This window comes from Callospermophilus lateralis, chromosome 9 (genome assembly GCF_048772815.1).
Source record: "Callospermophilus lateralis isolate mCalLat2 chromosome 9, mCalLat2.hap1, whole genome shotgun sequence".
Classification (NCBI taxonomy): Eukaryota; Metazoa; Chordata; class Mammalia; order Rodentia; family Sciuridae; genus Callospermophilus; species Callospermophilus lateralis.
In genome coordinates this window covers 11,318,270-11,338,727 of record NC_135313.1, presented here as the reverse complement: position 1 = coordinate 11,338,727, position 20,458 = coordinate 11,318,270, and the positions used below count along the sequence as shown (strand labels likewise).

The 20,458-nt window shown below is 42.2% G+C and overlaps 1 protein-coding gene across 1 annotated transcript in view; it reads right to left on the bottom strand.

Annotated features, from left to right (window-relative positions):
* Col4a4 (collagen type IV alpha 4 chain) overlaps window positions 1-20,458 on the bottom strand; it is a 116,477-nt gene that overhangs the window by 26,064 nt on the left and 69,955 nt on the right. The window contains exons 32-36 of the mRNA XM_077110278.1: window positions 19,007-19,188; window positions 18,099-18,162; window positions 15,038-15,112; window positions 1,370-1,477; window positions 660-767 (exon numbers count right to left, since the gene is read on the bottom strand). Coding sequence (XP_076966393.1) covers window positions 660-767; window positions 1,370-1,477; window positions 15,038-15,112; window positions 18,099-18,162; window positions 19,007-19,188 — 537 coding nt within the window. The remainder of the gene's footprint in view (window positions 1-659; window positions 768-1,369; window positions 1,478-15,037; window positions 15,113-18,098; window positions 18,163-19,006; window positions 19,189-20,458) is intronic.

The following is a 20,458-nucleotide window of genomic DNA, read 5'->3' as shown; positions in this document are numbered from 1 at the left end:
AGGTGTGCATGAAGTACATATGGAAAAGTACCTTTTCTAAAATAAAAGAAATGACCTCAAAAAGAGAAGCTTCATGGATAAGTGAGCAGTCATGAAGATCTGTTAATAACAATACATTATATTATTGTATATTATTTACAGATTTGCACTGGTCCTCTATTACTTTAAAAGGCCAAATATTTCCACCAGGAATTTTTCTTTATCTAACAAAGATAATGAGTACTGGTTACTCTTTTTCCATAACACCTTAGTCTTTTCCTCCCTCCCCTTATCACAATTGGTAAATATATATCTATTTACACATATTTTTAATGTCAGCCTCTTCTACTAGATAACAAGTCCCATGGAGGCTAAAACTTGAACCTAGTAGCAAGTTCCTCAAAACTGCAGGCCCAGCATCCAACACAATATCAAGAGCATAACAGGAGCTCAACTGTCCTGTGGTAAGAATTAAAGAGTGGACTGACCGTAGTGAAAAACACTGGATGGATGCCTCGAAGTGAGATGGCTGTACCCTGCTGTGGACATGCCCGGGTGGAGGCAGGTCAAGGTCAAGATGGGTACTGCCTCCGGCCCCGTGGGAAGAAGAGCAAGAGGTGCTATGAGTCTGCTGTGGTCGGGCTGGATCTGTCTGATGGGCTGGGCATATTTTGACTTACCTTTTATTCCTGGAGGTCCTGGTAGCCCTGGATCCCCCCGGAGACCTGTGGATCCAGGCTCTCCCATTTCTCCTGGATGGCCCTTCTGCCCAGGCATCCCCTGATCACCTGAGGACAACAGGGCAGTTCTGCAGACACCCCGACGATGTGTGATGACATTCACTGGGGAATCATCTACATTTTTAATTCCTGGGTAACCAGGAATATTTTCCTAAGTTTCCTTCCTAGATATCTGAACTCTAAGGAGAAAAATTAACAACCTAGAAGGAGAAGATACACTTCAAGATGATTGAAGTTACCATTTATGATTTTAAACTTGCCCCCTTTCCCCTGAATTGACAGGAAATGGATTATTAAAACGCTGGGCTGTAAATGCCGTGTTTGCCTTGGGTCCAAAACAGGGGGCGGGGACAGCATTGTGAGTGGCAGGTGAAAGGAGGAGAGTGGGAAAGGAGCTGCCTTTCTCAGACCACCCCTGGCACGGGTGCCATGCTCTTGTCTCGGTTACTACCAGTGACCCAATTAGAAGGACCAACTTCATAGGTGAGCAGTAGGTGAGTTTTAGTGGCCTTGTCTAGAAGCTCAGACTGGGAATCAGAAGAGCCACATGCAAAAAATGAATAACAATCTGGATCTAAGGTATGTGAAGAGTGACTCTCTGGAAACACCAAGAGATAAGGAGCGCTCAGGAAGGTTCCCTTTCAAGGTACCTGGACACCCTGGTGGTCCCAAAGAGCCAGGCAGGCCTGGTTTTCCTGGTGGTCCTTTCAGTCCTTGAACTCCAGGCAGGCCTTGATCTCCAGGGGCTCCAACATGTCCTAAAGAAGGAAGGTGGATATAGCACAAGAGTTAAAACCAAGAACCAACAAATGGGACGAATTCAAACTAAAAAAGTTTTTTCTCAGCAAGAGAAATAATAAGTGAGGTGAATAGGGAGCCTACATCCTGGGAACAAATTTTTACCCCTCAAACATCAGATAGAGCTCTAATCTCTAGAGTATACAAAGAACTCAAAAAGTTAAACAACAAAAAAGCAAATAACCCAATCAACAAAAGGGCCAAGGACTTGAACAGACACTTCTCAGAAGAGAATATACAATCAATCAACAAATACATGAAAAAATGCTCACCATCTCTAGCAGTCAGAGAAATGCAAATTAAAACTACTCTAAAATACCATCTCACTCCAATAAGAATGGCAGCCATTATGAAGTCAAACAACAATAACTGCTGGCGAGGATGGGGCGGGGAAGGTACACTCATACATCGCTGGTGGGAATGTAAATTGGTGCAGCCAATTTGGAAAGCAGTATGGAGATTCCTTGGAAAGCTGGGAATGGAACCACCATTTGACCCAGCTATTCCCCTTCTCGGACTATACCCAAAAGACCTAAAAAGAGCATACTACAGGGACACAGCCACATCAATGTTTATAGCAGCACAATTCACAATAGCTAGAATGTGGAACCAACCTAGATGCCCCTTCAATAGAAGAATGGATTTAAAAAATGTGGCATTTATACACAATGGAATATTACTCAGCACTAAAAAATAATAAAATCATGGCATCTGCAGGCAAATGGATGGCATTAGAGCAGATTACGCTAAGTGAAGTTAGCCAATCCCTAAAAAACAAATGCCGAATGTCTTCTCTGATATAAGGGGGGTGACTCAAAATGGGATAGGGAGGCAGAGCATGAGAAGAACACTACCACTAAATAGGGAAGAGAGGTGGGAGGGAAAAAGAGGGAGAAGGGGAGTTGCACAGAAGATGGAAGGAGAACTTCATTGTTCTACAGATTACATATATGATGTTGTAATAAAAGAAAAAAAAGTGTGTCACATTAGATTGGATAGAGAGAAAGGATGGAAGAGGAGGGGAGGAGTAGGAAGGGATAGGAAAGGCAGAAGAATAGAATAGACAATATGATTGATGTATGTACATTCCATGTATGTATTGTATGTCAACATACATTCTACTGTCATGTATGACTAAAAATAAATAAATAAATATTAAAAAAAAGAAGGAAGGTCTTTGAGACATTGAATCTATTAAATAGCCAACTGCACCCCTAGCTTTTCTTTTCTATATTTAAATCTTATATTAAATCTTATATACTTTCTTATATTTAAATTTTTCTGCTGAAAGATTACATTAAGGAATAATGGAAAGCAAAATGCCCATAATTCAACCACCTTAACAGAGTTTTCTGTATGTATATGACATGAAAATAATACCCACAAATTTACATTCTGAATTTTTAAATTACTGTTATAAGTAATTTTTCAAGTTTGTCATAGTCCTCTTAATTACCATTTGTAAAAGCTGATCGCTTATTGATTCAATGTTAATTAAATTAAGTAATCTAATTTTCTCCTGCTGTTGGACATTCAAGTTATTTCTAACTCTTTGCTATTATGCCTATTGATCTTTATACATATTCCTTCAATTTTTCTCCTAATCAATTATTTCCTTATGAAAAATTCCTAGGAGTAGAATTTCTAGGTAAATAGGGTGATATTTTGGTTCTTTTAAAATGCACTTTTAAATACCAAAGTATTTTAGAAAACATCACAGTCTTTATGGAATTCCACCTCTAAATACTTGAGAAGTTAAGCCTGAAACATTTTCTTACATGGCAAAAATAATTATCACAGCCAAAAAATTAATGACAATTCCTAATATCATCTTATGCTCATTCCATACTTGGACCTGTAATGTTCTTCACAGTTGGTTTGTCCACATCAAGTTCCATGCCGAGATCACAGATTGCATCTAGTGAATATTTCTCTTAAATTTTAAAAAATCTGAAACAGTCCCCTATGTATGACAGTGACTTGCTGAAGAGAAAAGCTGAGATCCTCTCTTGTCTATTATTATTATTATTAATAATTTATTTATTTTTTGCAGAACTGGGGATTGAAGCTCAGGCCTCCCACATGCTTAGGCAAGGGTTCTACCACTGAGCCACATCTCCAGTCCCTTTTTTAAAAAAAAAAATTTATTTTGAGGCAGGGTTTTGCTAAGTTTCCCAGGCTGGTCTCAAACTTGCCATCCTGCTGCCTCAGCCTCCTGAGTAGCTGGGATTTGCAAATGCATGCTACTGTGCCCTGCTTGGGGTCTTCCGAAACAGACCATTCAGCATCTTGCCGGAGGTTACCTATGGTTTGAAGTGAGGTGCTCACATACTCACCACCACATGTCACTCATCCATAGCTCTGGAACCGGATTGCCAAGAGCACACCATGTTTCTCCTGGGAACCTTTCGTTAGTTGGCTTATTTTCTTGGCAATTTAATAAGAATAAAAATGACACTCGGACACTTTAAATGACATTTCTTTGGTTACAAGAGTATGACTATTTGCTCATGTGTTTATTCATGATATAGGACTTTAATTCATGTTTGCAGGATGAAACAATAGTCTGTGCTGAAAACCAATGGCCAAATCTGCAGACAAGCTCAGCCAATATCAGTTGTACTCATTTCCACAATAAATGAGCTTGCTGGAGGTTGGCTGAGGCCTGCCACCTGCCTGCTCTCACCAGCTCTGTGTCCCCCACACCTGCTGCAACTGAGGTAGCTGAGTGACCTACAGCAGCATCTAGCACCCAAAGTCTGCTCCCAGCTGCGCACCTTGGAGCTGGTCACCCCGTTGACCTCGGGTAGGGACTCCTTCCCTGTTCCGTGTGCTGACAGTTCCTTGAAGGTGAGCAAGGAACCCCTCTCTTACCCCCTTTCCTTGTCCTTGTCGAGCCTTGGCTCCGAGTTGAGGCACACTCTGCCATAAAGGTTGGCGTCACCTATGGCTCTTCCTTCCCCTGGGTTCACCTGGTGAATTCACACAAGGGACTGATCCTCCCAGAATTCGGAACCTCGATTTTCTCTGTTAAAGAGAACTTTGCTCCGGAGACACCATAGGGACATACGGCCTTGACCTAGCAAGTCAAGGAAGTCCCCCACTAATCACAAGACATTGGATCCTAAACACACTCTTGTTTGTCCTATCTAGGGCCTTCCATGTCTGAACCATCCCCCTGGGCTCCTGTTGTGGGTGTCTTGATCCTTATGGGTGGTTATCTTAGTCCATACTTGAGAGACTCCAGGAGGCCTCTAATAGGTCCACTAACCAGTCATGGGCAACCTTCCCCCTGTACAACAAGTCCCACAACTAGCAGCTCTGAAAGCACTGCTCTCTCAGCGTGGACTTAAAGTGAAACCAAAAGACCCTGGTCACTTCTGGCAGAAAGCTGTCTTTTTAGCACCCTGGATTGGCCGTGAAAACATATGGGATCCACACATTTGGATGAGAGTCTTACACTCTGCAAGGAAAAAGGAGGCCCATGAGGGACACATTCCCCCTGCCTCTTTCATACTGAACCTTCCAGCCATCATTGCCAGCCTTCAAGGCTCCTCAGCAGAAGATGTCATTCAAAAGCATAATGACTCTTTGGAGGACAAAATAAGGACTCTCCAGGCCTCTGCCTCCAGCGTCATTGATTCAGATGAGGATAATGACTCAAGAGAGGATGACTCTGATGTTTCACAGTGTCCTGCGGCAACCTCTCTTCCCTTGTCCACCTCCCTTGGTCTGAAATATCCATGGAAAGAATTACACTCCTGTGCCAAGGAGAGACACCCTTTAAGGCCCTCGACCCCTTATCTACCCCCGTATTCCCCTGGTAACCCCTTTTCTGCCTACCCAGTGAATCTTGGTTGCGATGCAGAAAATAGACCCTGGGTGCCTACTCCTTTACCAGATCTAGCATTACTGAGTCTGGGCCTGACTCTCCTTACTTTGAGGAGGTGTTAAAGCAATGGTCAGCCCAATTACAAACATCCTTTGATTGGATGAACCTTCTTAACTAGTTAAGAAGTTAAGGAATGCTTAACTCGTCCACAATATTTAGTATAGAAAGCTTCTTTCAAGGAGAAGGCAGAACAAATGGCGAGGAACAACCTCTCCTATGCATCGCCATCACTTTCGACACGTTTATTGGTCGTGGTACCTTTGTGAGCCCTCAAGAACAATCCAGAATTGGAAATGTCATTTACTTTGACCAAGTTAAAGATATTGCCCTGAAGAGTCTTAAAAACATTATACCTCCAAAATATGAACTCTTCAGAAACCTGATCCAGAGTCCCCATGAGTGGTTTCCTGACTTTTTTGTCCCAAGTCACTGAAGCAGTTGAGAAGCTTATCCAACCTGGCCCTATTCAAGATTCGCTAATCAAACAGTTGGCATGGGAGGGGGCTACAAACGAAACTAGGACTGCAATTGCCTCTGTCCGCAGTGAATCCCTCTTTAAGTGGATCTCTGCTGCTAAAGAAGTAGCGCCTTCCTCGGGGCCCATTCAGGCTTTAACAGCTGCTATCAACAAGCTTCTAATAGACAAGAACAATGCACCTTCCCAACTGAGATCCGATCCCATTTGCTGGGGCTGTAATCAGCCAGGCCACATTAAACGGTACTGTTCTAAGATGGGCAGCCACCCTGGCCCCAAGACACCTTGCCCTAGATGCAAAAAGGGTTATCACTGGGCAAAGGACTGCAAACTCAAGCCTTTAAATTCCCCCTCGGGGCAACCCTCAGCCCTACCAATAAGAGGGAACAGACGCCTGCAAATTTGCTTACGCCACCCATTTTGGACACCAAACCCAGAATGACCGTGTTGCTTGACGATATTCCTGTTAAAGGCATAGTAGACGCAGGGGTGATGTTTCCATCATAGATTCTTATACCGCATCCAAGATGAAGAAGTGGAAGACATAGCCCAGTCCCGGTATACAAGGCATTGGTGGGCTCCAGGCCACTAGGAAAGCTATCTCTTCTGTCATGTGGCAGGACATGGATGGAGAGAAGGGTGCCTTTCATCCCTTGATTGCAGAAGTCCCTATCACCTTATGGGACAGGGACATCCTGGAGGACATGGATGCTATCATAACCAATGATGACAAAGCCTTATATGATGAAATAATGATACATGATAAGACAGGGCTATCAGGAAGACGGGTGCCCCCCCAATTCTAAAGGCCACTGTTCCCTTGACTACTAAACCTGATCCCATCCTCCTGGAATGGGACACCACAGATCACATCTGGGTGGAACAGTAGCCTATACTAGAACCCAAATTAACAATTCTTAAGCAACTAGTTCAGGCACAATTAGATCTTGGGTATATTGAACCCTCCAGCAGCTCACACGATATGCCTATCTTTGTAATCCCCAAGAAAAATGGGAAACATAGATTACTTCAAGATTTCAGGCCAATTACAAACATACGAAAAAGACAGGTTCATTTCAATCGGGTATTCTTCATCTAGCCAGCATCCAGAGCAACTATCTTATTGTTGCTATAGACCTCAAGGATTGCTTCTTTTCCATCCCTATAGCAAACCAGGACAGACACCTTTTCACTTTCATGGTGTTAGTTGGGAACCTAACACCATGATACCCACCCCGAGATATCACTGGACAGTCCTCCCACAAGGGATGAAAAATAGCCCTCCCATATGTCAGCTCTTTGTCTCTCATGAGACCAGGCCCCTTACACAGCATTGCCTGGTCATACATTATATGGATGACATTTTGCTTACTCACACAGATTCTGACAATTTGCAGATTTGCCTTAAAAAGCTGATGGACCATCTCCAATACTAGGCCTTTGCATAGCCACTGACAAAGTACAACATTCTGCCCCGTATGAACTTTTGGGCTACAAGATTGCTACAAAAATACAACCTCTTAGGCCTACCCTGACTATTAGGCCTCAATACTTACTTAATGAGCTACAACAGTATGTGCCAGATTAACTGGCTCAAGCCTTTCCTTTGTTTACCTCCTGATGTACTCATCCCTCTGTTTGATTTGCTAAAAAAAAGGAGATGATCCTTCCCCCAAAATAAAGCTAACCCCTCAAGCAGAGACAACTGTTCAAATGATCAATGACAGCCTCTCAAGGTTACAGACCTATAGATATGACCAGTCAAAACCCTACTGGGGATAATATTAATAATTTCTGGAGCACTGCTCAGTGTTATTTGGCAGGCCCACGGACCCCTATATTGGATGCATCTGGCCTGGAGTGAATGTCACAAAATCACAGATAAATTAGAAAGTAAACTTCTGGTAGGGTTAAAGGTAAGAGATTACTGTAACAAGATTTTTCACATAGAGCCAGACACCTTGGTGTTGCCATTAACATACACAGAGGTCTCAACACTCCTGCAGAATAATACTCTGTTTCAGACTTTACTGTCTGACTTCCCTGGACAGATTGATAATCACCTCCCCCTTGAGAGTTTGCTCCAAACCTTATATATCTTGGAGATTACAACTCCCAAGCATGCATTCTCTACATCCCAGCCCATACCATTAGCACTATGTGTGTTCACTGACGCAAACACACACACCTTTGGTGTTACTCTGAAAATTCCCAATGAACAGGACATCTCCCATGGAGAGTACCACTCAGAGTCAGTACAGTTGGGAGAACTTAGAGCAATAATAAAGGCACTCCTTATGAGCATAGATACTCCCATTAACATCTTTTCAGACAGCAAATACTCTGTTCAGGTAGCAAAAGCAATTCCCTGTGCAGTTTTTAGACCCACAGGTAAGCCTATTGACCAAGCTCTTCAGACATTCAAGGACCTCACAGAAAACAGGAAACATCCATGGTTCATCTCATATGTAAGATCCCATGCTGGGCTGCCTGGATTAATTGCCACAGGCAACACTCAAGTTGATCAACTTATTTCCTGCAACACAATATCTTTAGACTTTCTGGAGCAAGCAGGCATACTCCACATTAAGTTACACATGTCTGCAAGTAATTTGAAGGCCTTGTTTCCTGACCTTACTATGACACAATGTAACATTTGGTTCAAGTTTGCAAAAATTGTGCTCCTCTGGCGCCACTTGGTCCACTGCAGCCACAGGGAATAAACCCCAGAGGCCTCTCTCCTAATAAACTTTGGCAAATGGATGTCACTCACATCCCCTCCTTTGGTAAACTTAAGAATGTCCATGTTAAATTGAGCCTGGAAGAAAGAAAGAGACCACCAGGGCATCCCCACCGGAGGGCACACAAGATAACCCGGGTGATATCAAAGCCCTAACAAAACAAGCTCTGACCATGTCACCTGGTGGAGACCAGAGCCCTGGTACCCTCTTCTTGCTTATGTGTGTAATTGTAACTTGCAGCTCACAGGTAAGTGCACAACAGGTAAGTATGGAAAAGGAAGGGCCTCTGTCTAACAGCCTGATAACTCAAGGCTCTATGCTGGCCTGTCCGATCACAATGGGCACATTTCCAAGATGGCCCATGGAGCTATCTACTTTGCAGATAGCTGTTACTCAAGCACGGCTGTCTGTGGGACAGTTCTCTTCTCATGGATGGCCTCTGGCACCACCTAGAGGCAAAAACCCTCCAGTGAGCAAAATACTCAATGCCACTGCAAATAAAAAACCATGAGAGCAATCCACACTCATATAATCATGATCGTGATCATGTTCTCTCTCAAATCTTGCAGAATACTTCCCAAGGACAAAATTCAGAAGTATTAAATAGACTACATCACCATAAGGCCCATGGTCCTCACAGCCACAATTGCAACTGCGGCTCTCGCTGCTCTCCTGCACCTAGCCAGAAGGACTACACCCAACTGGGTGGAAACTATTCATGCTGTTGCTGGGACTTTAACTGGAGTTTCCTTTTCTCATGCATCAATGCGGACAAGGACTCACTAGATGCTATTATGCATCATTCTGTCAATCATCCCGCAAGTACACACATGGTGGGTGGGGGCTCCACTCACCTGTTGGTTTGGATGATAACGTATTGCCTTTCTTGTTCGATACTAATGTTTCTTCTCGATGCCCTGTAACCTCTGACCCAATAGCACAGCACCCTTGGAATTTGTCACCCTCAGTTAGCCATACATGGGCCTTTACCATTTTTAATAATGTTTCTGATGCAGAGAGGTTATGTAAATCCACAATTTGCCTTCACAATGATACTCTTTGGGAGCCGGGGATGGGAGGTATTACAGGTTATCGGCCACTCTCCTTAGAGGGAGAAGCAAAAGTAGTCCTAAGTAGTCATGCCCTCTAATGCTAGAGACTCACGTTCTTGGCCTCAACCCTTCCTGCAGCGATGCGCTTGGAAGGAATTTAAAAATACCAGTGAAGGTATACCCCTAAACACTATATCTTGGAGAGATTGTCTCTCCCTTTCCCGGCCCTGTTTCCTTTCTGATGAGCTTATCAGTTGGTTCAAGCCCTACTTAAGAGGTGGATGGGAAATGAAATTTTCAGCAAATACAAATACAGTAATTTTCAAAAATTATAGAAATTGGGTAACAAATGCTCAAAATACAAAAGAAAGACAGGAGATTTTTTTTTTTTTTTTTTTTTTTTTTTTTTTTTTTTTTTGCAATTAGGCAGACAATTGTTATGTAGTGCTTACAAATGTACAGATGTCATTCCTATTGTCACCATGGATGCCATTTGGTTTAATGGCTCTTTCAACAATCCCTCAGCTACCCATGCTACTCCGAGACCATGTATGTGTTAAGCCACCCTTCTTCTTTGTGACTTCCACTTAAAATCACAAAAATGGTCGTCTTAATTGTGAGGATTCCCATTGTGAGTTAACCAATTGTTGGAACTTCTCCATCAAGCCAGCAGCGCTAATGAGAACACCCCTCCTGTTATGGATGACTCCTCCCTTCAAGAGGTTCACTTTACAAAAGCTATTTCCCTTTCCAGAGTTAGGCGAGATTTGGAGATTACCGCTGCCATCATAGCTGCCTCCCTCGCTGCGGTCACAGCAGCTACCGCCCTTGATATAGCTTTGACCCAGTCCACAGCAAATGCTGCAACCATTAGTCAGGTAGTGCAGCGCTCCATCAAAGCCCTGACCACCCAGGAGTGACTAAACCTGCACTTGCAAGGAGGTATCTTAATGTTCCAACAACAGACTGACCATATTGATGAAAAAATCGATATGCTTCAATTGAATGTTAGGGTACCCTGCAGTCTTCAATTTCTGTATATTTGTCAAACCCCTGTCTCGGCAAAAAATGTAACAGAAGCTCAACTTGAAGTAGTAGATAGACTTAAGGGACCTTGGGATATGGCTTTTAGAAATTTCACTATGGTGCTGCATTCCCAGATTCTCAGTCCAAATGAAACCAATTCTTAACCCCTCAATTCTACAGCGGCTATGGGATAAATTGTCAGCTTTAATTGACCCCGATAACTGGATCCTTGCTGGCATTGGCATAGCTCTTCTTGTTCTAATGTATGTTCTTAAGATGCTTCCAAAAAAGGCTGAACAAAGTGGAAGCTAAGCAAGCTATGATAGTTTATGCATATAAGGAAAGTCAAGAGGAGAGTAAGGAGTCTCCTTCAGCTGTGTGGATGGCAGCTATGGATCGGATCTAAGTAGATACCAACTAAGGGCCAATTATGAGGGATTAGGTCCTGAGTCTTGTCGCGGTTCTCCTTTTCATCTGTGTCTCTGCTTTGCCCCAACAACTTCCGTTTTCTCATCCGATGACTGTTTGCTGGTTCTATGGCCTCTCTCACCCAGTGCCGTGAGCTGAGCCCTCCCTGGAGAAGAAACCTGAGTTTCCCAAAACCTGTGACCAGAGCCAGGGCCCCGCCAGCAGGTGACGGGGCATTAGACAGAGAACTAACCCTCTCAGGGGCAATGCCTTGCACACTCCACATCACCCTGTTTGGCCTGGAGGATGGCCGGTTAGTCAAAGACGGGTGAGATTCCTCAAGGAGGAACAGCCTAAGACAGGCACAGTCGCAGAGGGGCCGTCAGGAGAGAACGTGGAGGCCAACAGAGGTGAGGCACAGATCCTCACCCCCGCAGCTGGGCAAGGGCCTGAGCCTTCACCCCTTCTGAGGGAGGTCTCCTGCCCCCATGGCTGCTTTGCTTCCCACGCCCAGCTCAGATCGGGACCCAAGTAACAGAGACCCAGACAACAGCAGCTGCCCACTCGCCACAGCAGGACCACAGGGAAGGGGCAGCTGCAGGAAAGGGCTGGGTTTGGATGTTGTTCTTGTTTCCCCTTCTCTTTCTTACGCCTCTTTACCTGTACTTCTGTCCCTTTTTCTTCCCTTTTCTTCTCTTATCATGGTTCTCCTTTGGCTACAAATTTAATAAAAAGGGAGGAAATGTAGGAGTAACTCTCGGTTTGCAGCTAGCAGCTACAAGCAGCTCAGAGTGCTTGAAAAACCTACAGGAACTCCTGCAGGATGGGGCGCTCTGCTCTAGCGAGCCTTCTGAGAAACCACATCCTCAGTGACTGAGGTCAGCATTGCCAGGGGTCCGAGAGGCAAGGCCTCAGAGCATGATTCCCCCAACTCATAAAGTCCCCTCTCATAGGGATAAAGAACCTACCAATCTGCCTTCCACCATGTAACAATATTTAGAGCTTCCTCATAGTGCGGTTATATTAATCATAAGATGATTGGCTTCTAGATGTTGTATAAGCTGCTTTGCTTGTGTATGATTGGAGGATGAGCCCTACCCGAGCCCAATATCAGTTGTACTCATTTCCACAATAAATGGAAGGTCTGCTGAGGTTGCCACCTGCCAGCTCTCATCAGCTCCCAGTGTCTATGTTTGGACTCCACATCCTCCACACCCACTGCATCTGAGGTAGCTGAGTGACCCACAGCAACATACTAGGATACACCAAACCAGCCTGGGCCTGAACATACTCCCTGATGGAATTTAACATCTATCAGCCCCACTTTGTGTTATCTTATTTACCCCAAGAACATTCCTGCAGGAAAGGTATGGCAGCCCTGTTGTCAGCTCCAGATGAAAAAGAAGCCATCTGAGACTTGCCACAAGAATTTGAGGTGTGTTAAGAAGAGTATCTGAGAATCTGTTCCGTGTCTCCTCTCTGAATTAAAGGGACGGGGGACGGATCAACGTAACCATCACTCCAGGACACACTGCACATCTGTGTCTTCTTGTTAAGCTCATTCAAATTCAAGGCAAGCTTTGCCCAAGCCTATTTAGGAAAGCTTTCTGATGGTGAATAACACAGAACTTTAAAATTCTAAGCTGAAGTCACGGCATACAAGAAAGGGAACACTTTATAGGGCAGTAATCACAGGACACCAGGCCAAGTAGGCTAGCACAAATATCCTGCAAAAGTCTAAGTGTGAAATAACTCAGACTCATGATTTTTGACTTAAAATACTAGGTGATATCAAAGGCCCCCAGTTTGAACTACTTTGCGCTTATAAAATGGTATATCTGCCTAGTTTACCATAAAAGTACCAATGAGCATGGAAAAATCTTTTCACCTTTGTCTGGCCTGTTGGTGAAGATAACTGCTCTTTACAACTGTGGAGTCATCTTTAGTCTCCAAACTTATTTCAAAGTATTTTATTTGATCCTCAAAACAATCTTGTAATATGTTGAGGAAATTGAGCATAGAAGACAACGGACTCATCCAAAGCTACCACAGTGAGGGTACAGATAGACCTCGGCTCAGAAGCTTCTCTGGCATTATTATGAACCCCCACGATGCTGACCACAAAACTGTTTTCCTCACCAAGTATATATTTAAGTTATACATTTCAGTTAAAATATTGTGCTCTCTCAATGCACATGTTTGTGTAAGAGATAAAAGACTCATATGAAAGGGAGAGAAAGGATTGTGGGACAGAGAGGTTTCGTCACCAAACAACTTTTTTTTTTTTCTTTTAAACTTCAATTTGGTACAAAAACAAAGAAAATAAAATTTTCCGTAATAGTTCAGCTTAGATATAGCTTCTGTTATATGAACTAAGGTATGGCTGTCGGTAGGGGGAACTTTAAAGTAATGTACAAATTTATTAAGATAAAATATTTTAATTTAAGGGGGCCCATGTAAATACAAACCTGGTCTTTTTTGTTGGGGGTGTGTGTACTGGGGATTGAACTCAGGGGCACTCAACCACTGAGCCATGTCTCCAGCCCTATTTTGTATTTTATTTAGAGACAGGGTCTCACTGAGTTACTTAGTGCCTTCACTTTTGCTGAGGCTGGCTTTGAACTCACAATCCTCCTACCTCAACCTCCCAAGCTGCTGGTATTACAGTTGTGCCTGGCTTAAAGCTGGTTTTTAATCTCACCACTGTCAGCTGAATGCTCTTGGAAAAAAGCCATTTGAGCAATCATGTGTGGATAAACATTTCTTCTATCCATGAAGTGGGTGTTCCTGTGCATGCATCTTTGTAAGCTTTTCTGATTGCTGACTTAAGATAAATTCTGAGGAGTAGAATTCCTAAATCAAATAGGACATTTTTGTTTGTTTGTTTTTGGTACTGGGAATTGAACCCAGGGGCACTTTCCCAGCAACTTCTACACCCCTAGGCCTTTTTAAAAAAGTTTTTATTTTGAGACAGCATCTTGCTAAATTATCGGGGCTGGCTTCAGCCTCCTGCCTCAGCTTCCCAAGTTCCTGGGATAACAGGTATGTGCCACCATGCTCACAAATGGCATGCGTATTTTAAAGATTGATGTATGCTCCCATAGGATCCAGAAAGGAAGTAGAAATTTATACTCAACATTTTCTGAAAGGTAAACATATAAGTAGAAAGCAAGGCAACAAAATATCCTAAGACAAATTCCCCCTCTGGGGGTTCTGTTCTATTGGCTTGAATGCAAATGCTCCTCCCTTTCCTTATAAGAGGTGGAGCTATGCAAAGCACTACTTCCCCTCTGCTACAGGTCACTCCTGTAGCTGGCAGAGTCCTCATAGGAAGGCAGGGGCTCACTGGTTCATCACACTGCCCTCTGAGGGATTCCACATAACTTGTGAGTGATAATAAAGTATCATTGTTTGAATGGCTTAGAGCTCTTGTTGGCTATGAGGTTTGGTATTTGTTCGGTTTGGACTGATTTTTCATAAATTGTAGTAGATTCCTTGATAGCTCCACAATGGTGTGCTTCCCTTGCATTCTTGTATGCCGTTCTCAGTAGGAGACCGAGGACTGTGAGCAGAACCTGTGGCCTGGTTAAATTGGCACATGGTGCCAATTTTAATTGCTTGCAATATTCACCTTTGACTTCTGTCAAAATATAGGCATGCCTGGGGGAGTGTATTGTCATGTCAACGTCAATGGTCACATGAGCATGACAGAATACAGAATCCGAGGGGTGTGATCCTTTCGTCCACCAGGCCAGGGGTGCCAGGGCAGCATTACACACAATCCTTCTGCTATGTATCTTAATGGGCAAAGGGGAAAGAAAATACTGATACACTCATTGCCAGCTTGAAGGATAAAAGTAATGGTTTTATTTTTCAAACTAAGGTACTTTTTTTTTTATTTTAATAAGAAAAACATGCAGCTATACCTTGACATCCAGGGCTGCCTGGGTCACCCTTAGGACCAGGTGGGCCACGCTGGCTGGCAGGCTCACCTTTGCTTCCTGTGAGTGATAAAGTACACGAACATTAAGAAAATTAAATTTAGTTTCACACAAGTGACTTAATAAATTTCATGTTTGTCTTTATAAACTATATTCAAAGTTTCCAGGGTAAGATTTTTTTAAACTACATTTTTTTTTCTAAAAATGGACACATGATTTCATAGATCATAATGATCATAAGAAACCATAATATTGAGAAGTTTGAATTCTTAGCCACCCCCTCCCCACCCCCCCGCCAATTTTCAAATTTAGGTTTCTTTTTAAGAAGTTACTCCAGCATGGTGTGATTCTGTGATTATGTTTTAGAAAAAAATGCAGAGATCATCACTGCTTCTGATGCTGCAATCACATTTCCAGCTCTCTTACAAGGAAGCTCAGCTCAGTGTCCTTATAAAACATAATATTACAAAGGCGTGCTTTATTGAAGACTTCACAAGAGATGCACACCCAAAGGCCACTGTGGACAGTGCCTCCTGCTGGTCTAATTCCAGATACAAAGACTTACTTTATAGCTGGGAACCAGTTTAAGTGAGGGACTCAAAGTGGAGTGGGAGGGGAAGGCCAGACAATAGGAGGGGTTATGAGAGAATAAGAAAAGTAGTCAGTACCTGCCCACTAATGCTCTCTTCTAAGAGAGCCCACTCAGGCCTTGTGGCAATGATGCTTGTACCTGACCCTACTCTTAATCATAGTTAATTGCTCAAGGGATTGGGATCTGGTGTATGGCACTCAGCGAGTCTTTCCTTGAGAAGTTTGATTTAAAAACTAAGGATTTCAATGGTTGTGCAACTGATGTGATTCTGCAATCTGTACACGGGGTAAAAATGGGAGTTCATATCCCACTTGAATCAAAGTGTGAAATATGATATATCAAGAACTATGTAATGTTTTGAACAACCAACAATAAAAATTAATTAAAATAAAATAAAATAAAATAAAAATATAAAAACTAAGGATTTGGACTGCTGGAGCAGAAACCCAGAGGATTATCATGAGTTGCTCAATGTAGTTCATTTGGAGTACAATCCAACCATATCCAGAAAGGCCCAGAAAAGATACTAAATAGGTGGTGATGAAACCAGTTGGTAGAGAGATAAGTTAAAAAACTAGACCATGGAGAAAAAAAAGCAAGACCCCATGCATTGCCTAAGGGCCTGAGTGTTCCAGTCTGACAGAACTGTGTCTCCTGTTGGTGGGTTGCTGAGATAGCTTTTTTTTTTTTTTTTTTTAAGATTCATGTCACTTCACTTCCTTGTAAACATGGCCTAACACAGGTACAAAAGAAGCAAGAAGAGGTAGCTATGTACTGTGAAGGAGAGAGACAAAGGGACTATCATACACTCATCAGTGAGCGTAGGAGGAATGATTTTTGAATGCTGAAGGCTTAAACCATCAAAATCAAATAAAAAATGTCCCTGTTTGTGACCATTTCTGGAAAAGAGATCAAATTGCTTTCACTGAATAAGCATGCACAGTTCATGTTTTCTTACAGTAATTCTCATTTATAAAGCGTCTCATATGTCTTATAAGATTCGAGAAGATCTTAGGTGGCTCATTAATTAGTATTTCATGGATTAAAGTTTTTTTTATTTTAATTTGTATTGGAGGAGGAAATGGAATAAAAAGGACAGTAGAATTAATTGAATATAACTTTCCTAGCCTTGTATTTGAACACACAACCAGGATTACTCGGCATCATGTACAACCATAAGAATTGGATCCTAATTAGAATAAGTTACTCCAGGTATGTGTGATATGCCAGAATCCACTCTACTGTCAAGTATATCTAAAAAAGAACAAATAAAATAAAAAACTTAGAAAGTATATTAAAGTAATATATATCTGCATGTCAGACCTGTGAATTCACAAAGTGAGGTTAAGGGTAAGGTTTAAAAGATGAACCATGTTAAAATAGATTTAAAGAAATATATTAACTTACTGATATACCCATAGTGAAACTATTAAAGCTTTTACACAAACATTGTAATTTAAGATATTCTGATTTTTGTTATTTGTTGGCCTGGATAGCCTGGCTCACCCTAACAATTTAATGAAACAAAAATAAGACCTTACTCGGGTTTCCAATGCAAGTGGCACAGGTATGACAGGGTAAGTAAAGGGTAAGTAAAACATCTGTTTTTCTGAGGGTATTTTTCCACCATTTTTAAACTTTCAATTTCACTTTCCCCCAAAACCTGATGAAGGTGCAATGTCAGTTGTATTTACCAGGCAACGTTAGTTTTGGCACAAGATAAACTAAGACCTGTGAGGCTGAATCCAGTCTGCTACTTTATTTATTTTGTAGATAAATTTTTATTGGGATATAACCATACCCCCTTGTTCACATACTGGCTAGAGATGCTTTCATATTACAAGAACACAGTACAGTAGCTGTGACTGAGTTCAGGTCCCACAGAGCTGATAGTTTTTATGATCTGGTTCTTTACTTGGGGGGAAAGAGAAATTGCTGACCCTTGGCTTATGTAAAAACAATTATAAATTATATCTGGTTTGGGAAGTCATGGAACCCTAATAGCTGAGCTTATGAAGTAAGTCCTTGGAAGAAAGACTAGCTCCTGTGGGACATGGGGCTTCTAACCAATGGGGACACTGCCCACAGGTATGGAGCTGGTCTCCTTGCACCCAAGCTGCCCCTTGCGCGGGCTGTGGTTACTACATGTTCTGCTGCTCAGACCCCACTGAGGAGGTGGGAGCAGCTGAGAAGATTCGAGAAGATCTTAGGTGGCTCATTCATTAGTATTTTACCTTGGAATCTGGTTCAAGTCACTCAGCTGAGTCTGCAGACACCTCCTGTCTAGAACCCTTGGATCCGAGTGACAAATGAGAACCCTGTCTAAGGAGAACCCCTGGGATGTTCCAGTTTGTTTGATACACTTCCTTTATCATGCAAAAGATGACCATCCACAGTGTGCAAGCACCCAGGATTATGAGCTTGACAGGCATCTACTGTGTTTCCAAATCATACCTTTAGGTCCTCTTGCTCCATCAATTCCTGAAAATCCAGGGGGGCCTGGATAGCCCGGCTCACCCTAATAATTTAATGAAACAAAAATAAGACCTTACTTAGGTTTCCAATGCAAGTGGCACAGGTATGACAGTATCCAGTTATAATTGTCTGCTATCAATTTGTTGTTTTGTAATTTGCAATGGTAAAGAAAATTGGAAGTGCACTGCAAGCATACTATCACATGTGTCTAGTTTTCAAAAGTCGATAAAACTCCTCCAGAATTAGAGCTATTAATGTCAACAATTAGGATACCATCCTCTATTCATGCTTACAGAACAGTAGTTGTACCATAAGACTTGAATTTTAGGTTTTGAATGAACAAATCAATATTAACTAAAATAGAATTAGAAGTCCTGTTATACCATAAACTTTAAAACTCCATTTTATCCCAAAAGATGGACACTGAGTTGTTATACATTTTCAAGAAGTATGATACAGGCTACTACATTTGTTATACATTGTGGTTCTCCAAGAGTATGTTACTTATGATTATGAATACCAAATGTGTTAAAGCAAAATCTGATAAGGAGGATTAGAAATCATAATTTGGGTGTTTTTTCAGGATGACCTTTCATCCTGCTGAACCAACAGCCATGTGGCGAGTCTTTATGGAGGTGTTTATAGCTGGCTGGAGTGTGTGACTTGCTCATCTATAGTAGGGGAACCAGGCATGAGCACGGGTCAGGAATTTAATTTAAGTTATACCATGGCCTTCCAGAGGACTCCATGCCTCCTTCTATGATCCCTTACATTCCGACAGCCTATGAAAGGGAAATGATGTACATTGGTAAATCAGGGCTTCTTATGGGATTCTAAGAGCAGAAAGGTTTTATTGTTTCCTCTCTCTTGCAGCAGTAATTCCTTACCTGGTCTCCTGGAAACCCTGGAAAGCCAATGATCCCTCTTAGGCCAGGTGAGCCTGGAGGACCAGGGGGTCCAGGAAGCCCATGCTGCCCATTTCGACCAGGCTCCCCTCTGTGGAATCCAGGTGGGCCATATCTTCCTGGCTCTCCTCTTCTCCCTTGCATTCCAGGACTTCCTGTATCACCTGATGAAGATGGAAGATTATAAACCTTTTGGCTAAAATTTTGTAGGCAATAGTTATGCCAAAGGGCTCAGTCCTACTTTTAAAACACGAAGTCAAAGGCATTGGAAATTCTGACTTGCTCTAAACGGTTTTTGATGTCCATGACCTCACTGTGAAAGAGGCTGTCCAGGAACAGATTCAGGACTACCAGAAGAAGGACAAAGTGTGCAGGGTTATTGGCTCCAATACACTCACTTTGCAAATAAGGAAGAACTTAGCAGAGAAGTTGAAACATTTTCCCCTGGCAACTGGTCAAAGAGAGAGAGCCAAGACAAGAACCCAGGCTTCATGCAGGTTAAGCCTGAACTTGCTATAAAACACAAATGTGGTTGTCAAAATCCTTCCTTTCTATGCAATTTTTCTAAGGACTAGCATCATGGCAAAGGGGTGCTTGTTAGAAAGACAGCATCCCTGGAGGCCTCAGGCCTATGGAGTCAGAATCTGAATTTCATAAGATCCTCTGGTGATTTGTATGCACACTGAGCTCTGAGAGACACCAAAGTGACCTGGATATTGAATACTATTCAATTTAAAATCAATGACTACAAACATAAGTACTTTAAACCTGACTCCAGTAATTTATATGTATCTCAAGTTGATCCTAGTTTGGAATATCCAAATCTATCCGAATCTATAAATATGTAAGAGCTTTAGTTAAGTGTTAGCATAGAAAAGCAAAAAAAAAAAAAAGCATCACAAAGTTCATTAATGTGTAATTTTATCTAAGAAATTATCTTTCCTGATCTCCATGTTAGTGTAAGAGTTCACTTGAATTATCTGTAAAGATGACATGCATGCCCATGTACAGAAGCACAACACAACAGTCAAACTATGGAATGTGACATATATACACAATGAAATTTTATTCAATAAGAATTAAGTTATATCATTTGCAGGAAAATGGATGGAACTTGTTAACAGTACATTAAGCAAAATATTTCAAATTCAGAAAGTCAAGGATCATATTAAGGTTTTCTCTCCTGTGGAAACTAGAGAGGAAAAACGAAAAGAAAGATGAGGGGAGTGGGAGCTCATGAAAATCAAAAGATCAGTACAGTAGACAAAAGGAACCAGAGGGAGGGGAAGGGGAGGGACAGGGGAAATACTGGGGAATGATATTGGACATTACATAGTGATAATGTGTGCATGCATGCATATGTAATAATGAATCCCACTATTATGTACAACTAGAATGCACCAATAAAAAATATGGGGGAAAAAAGAAACCTTG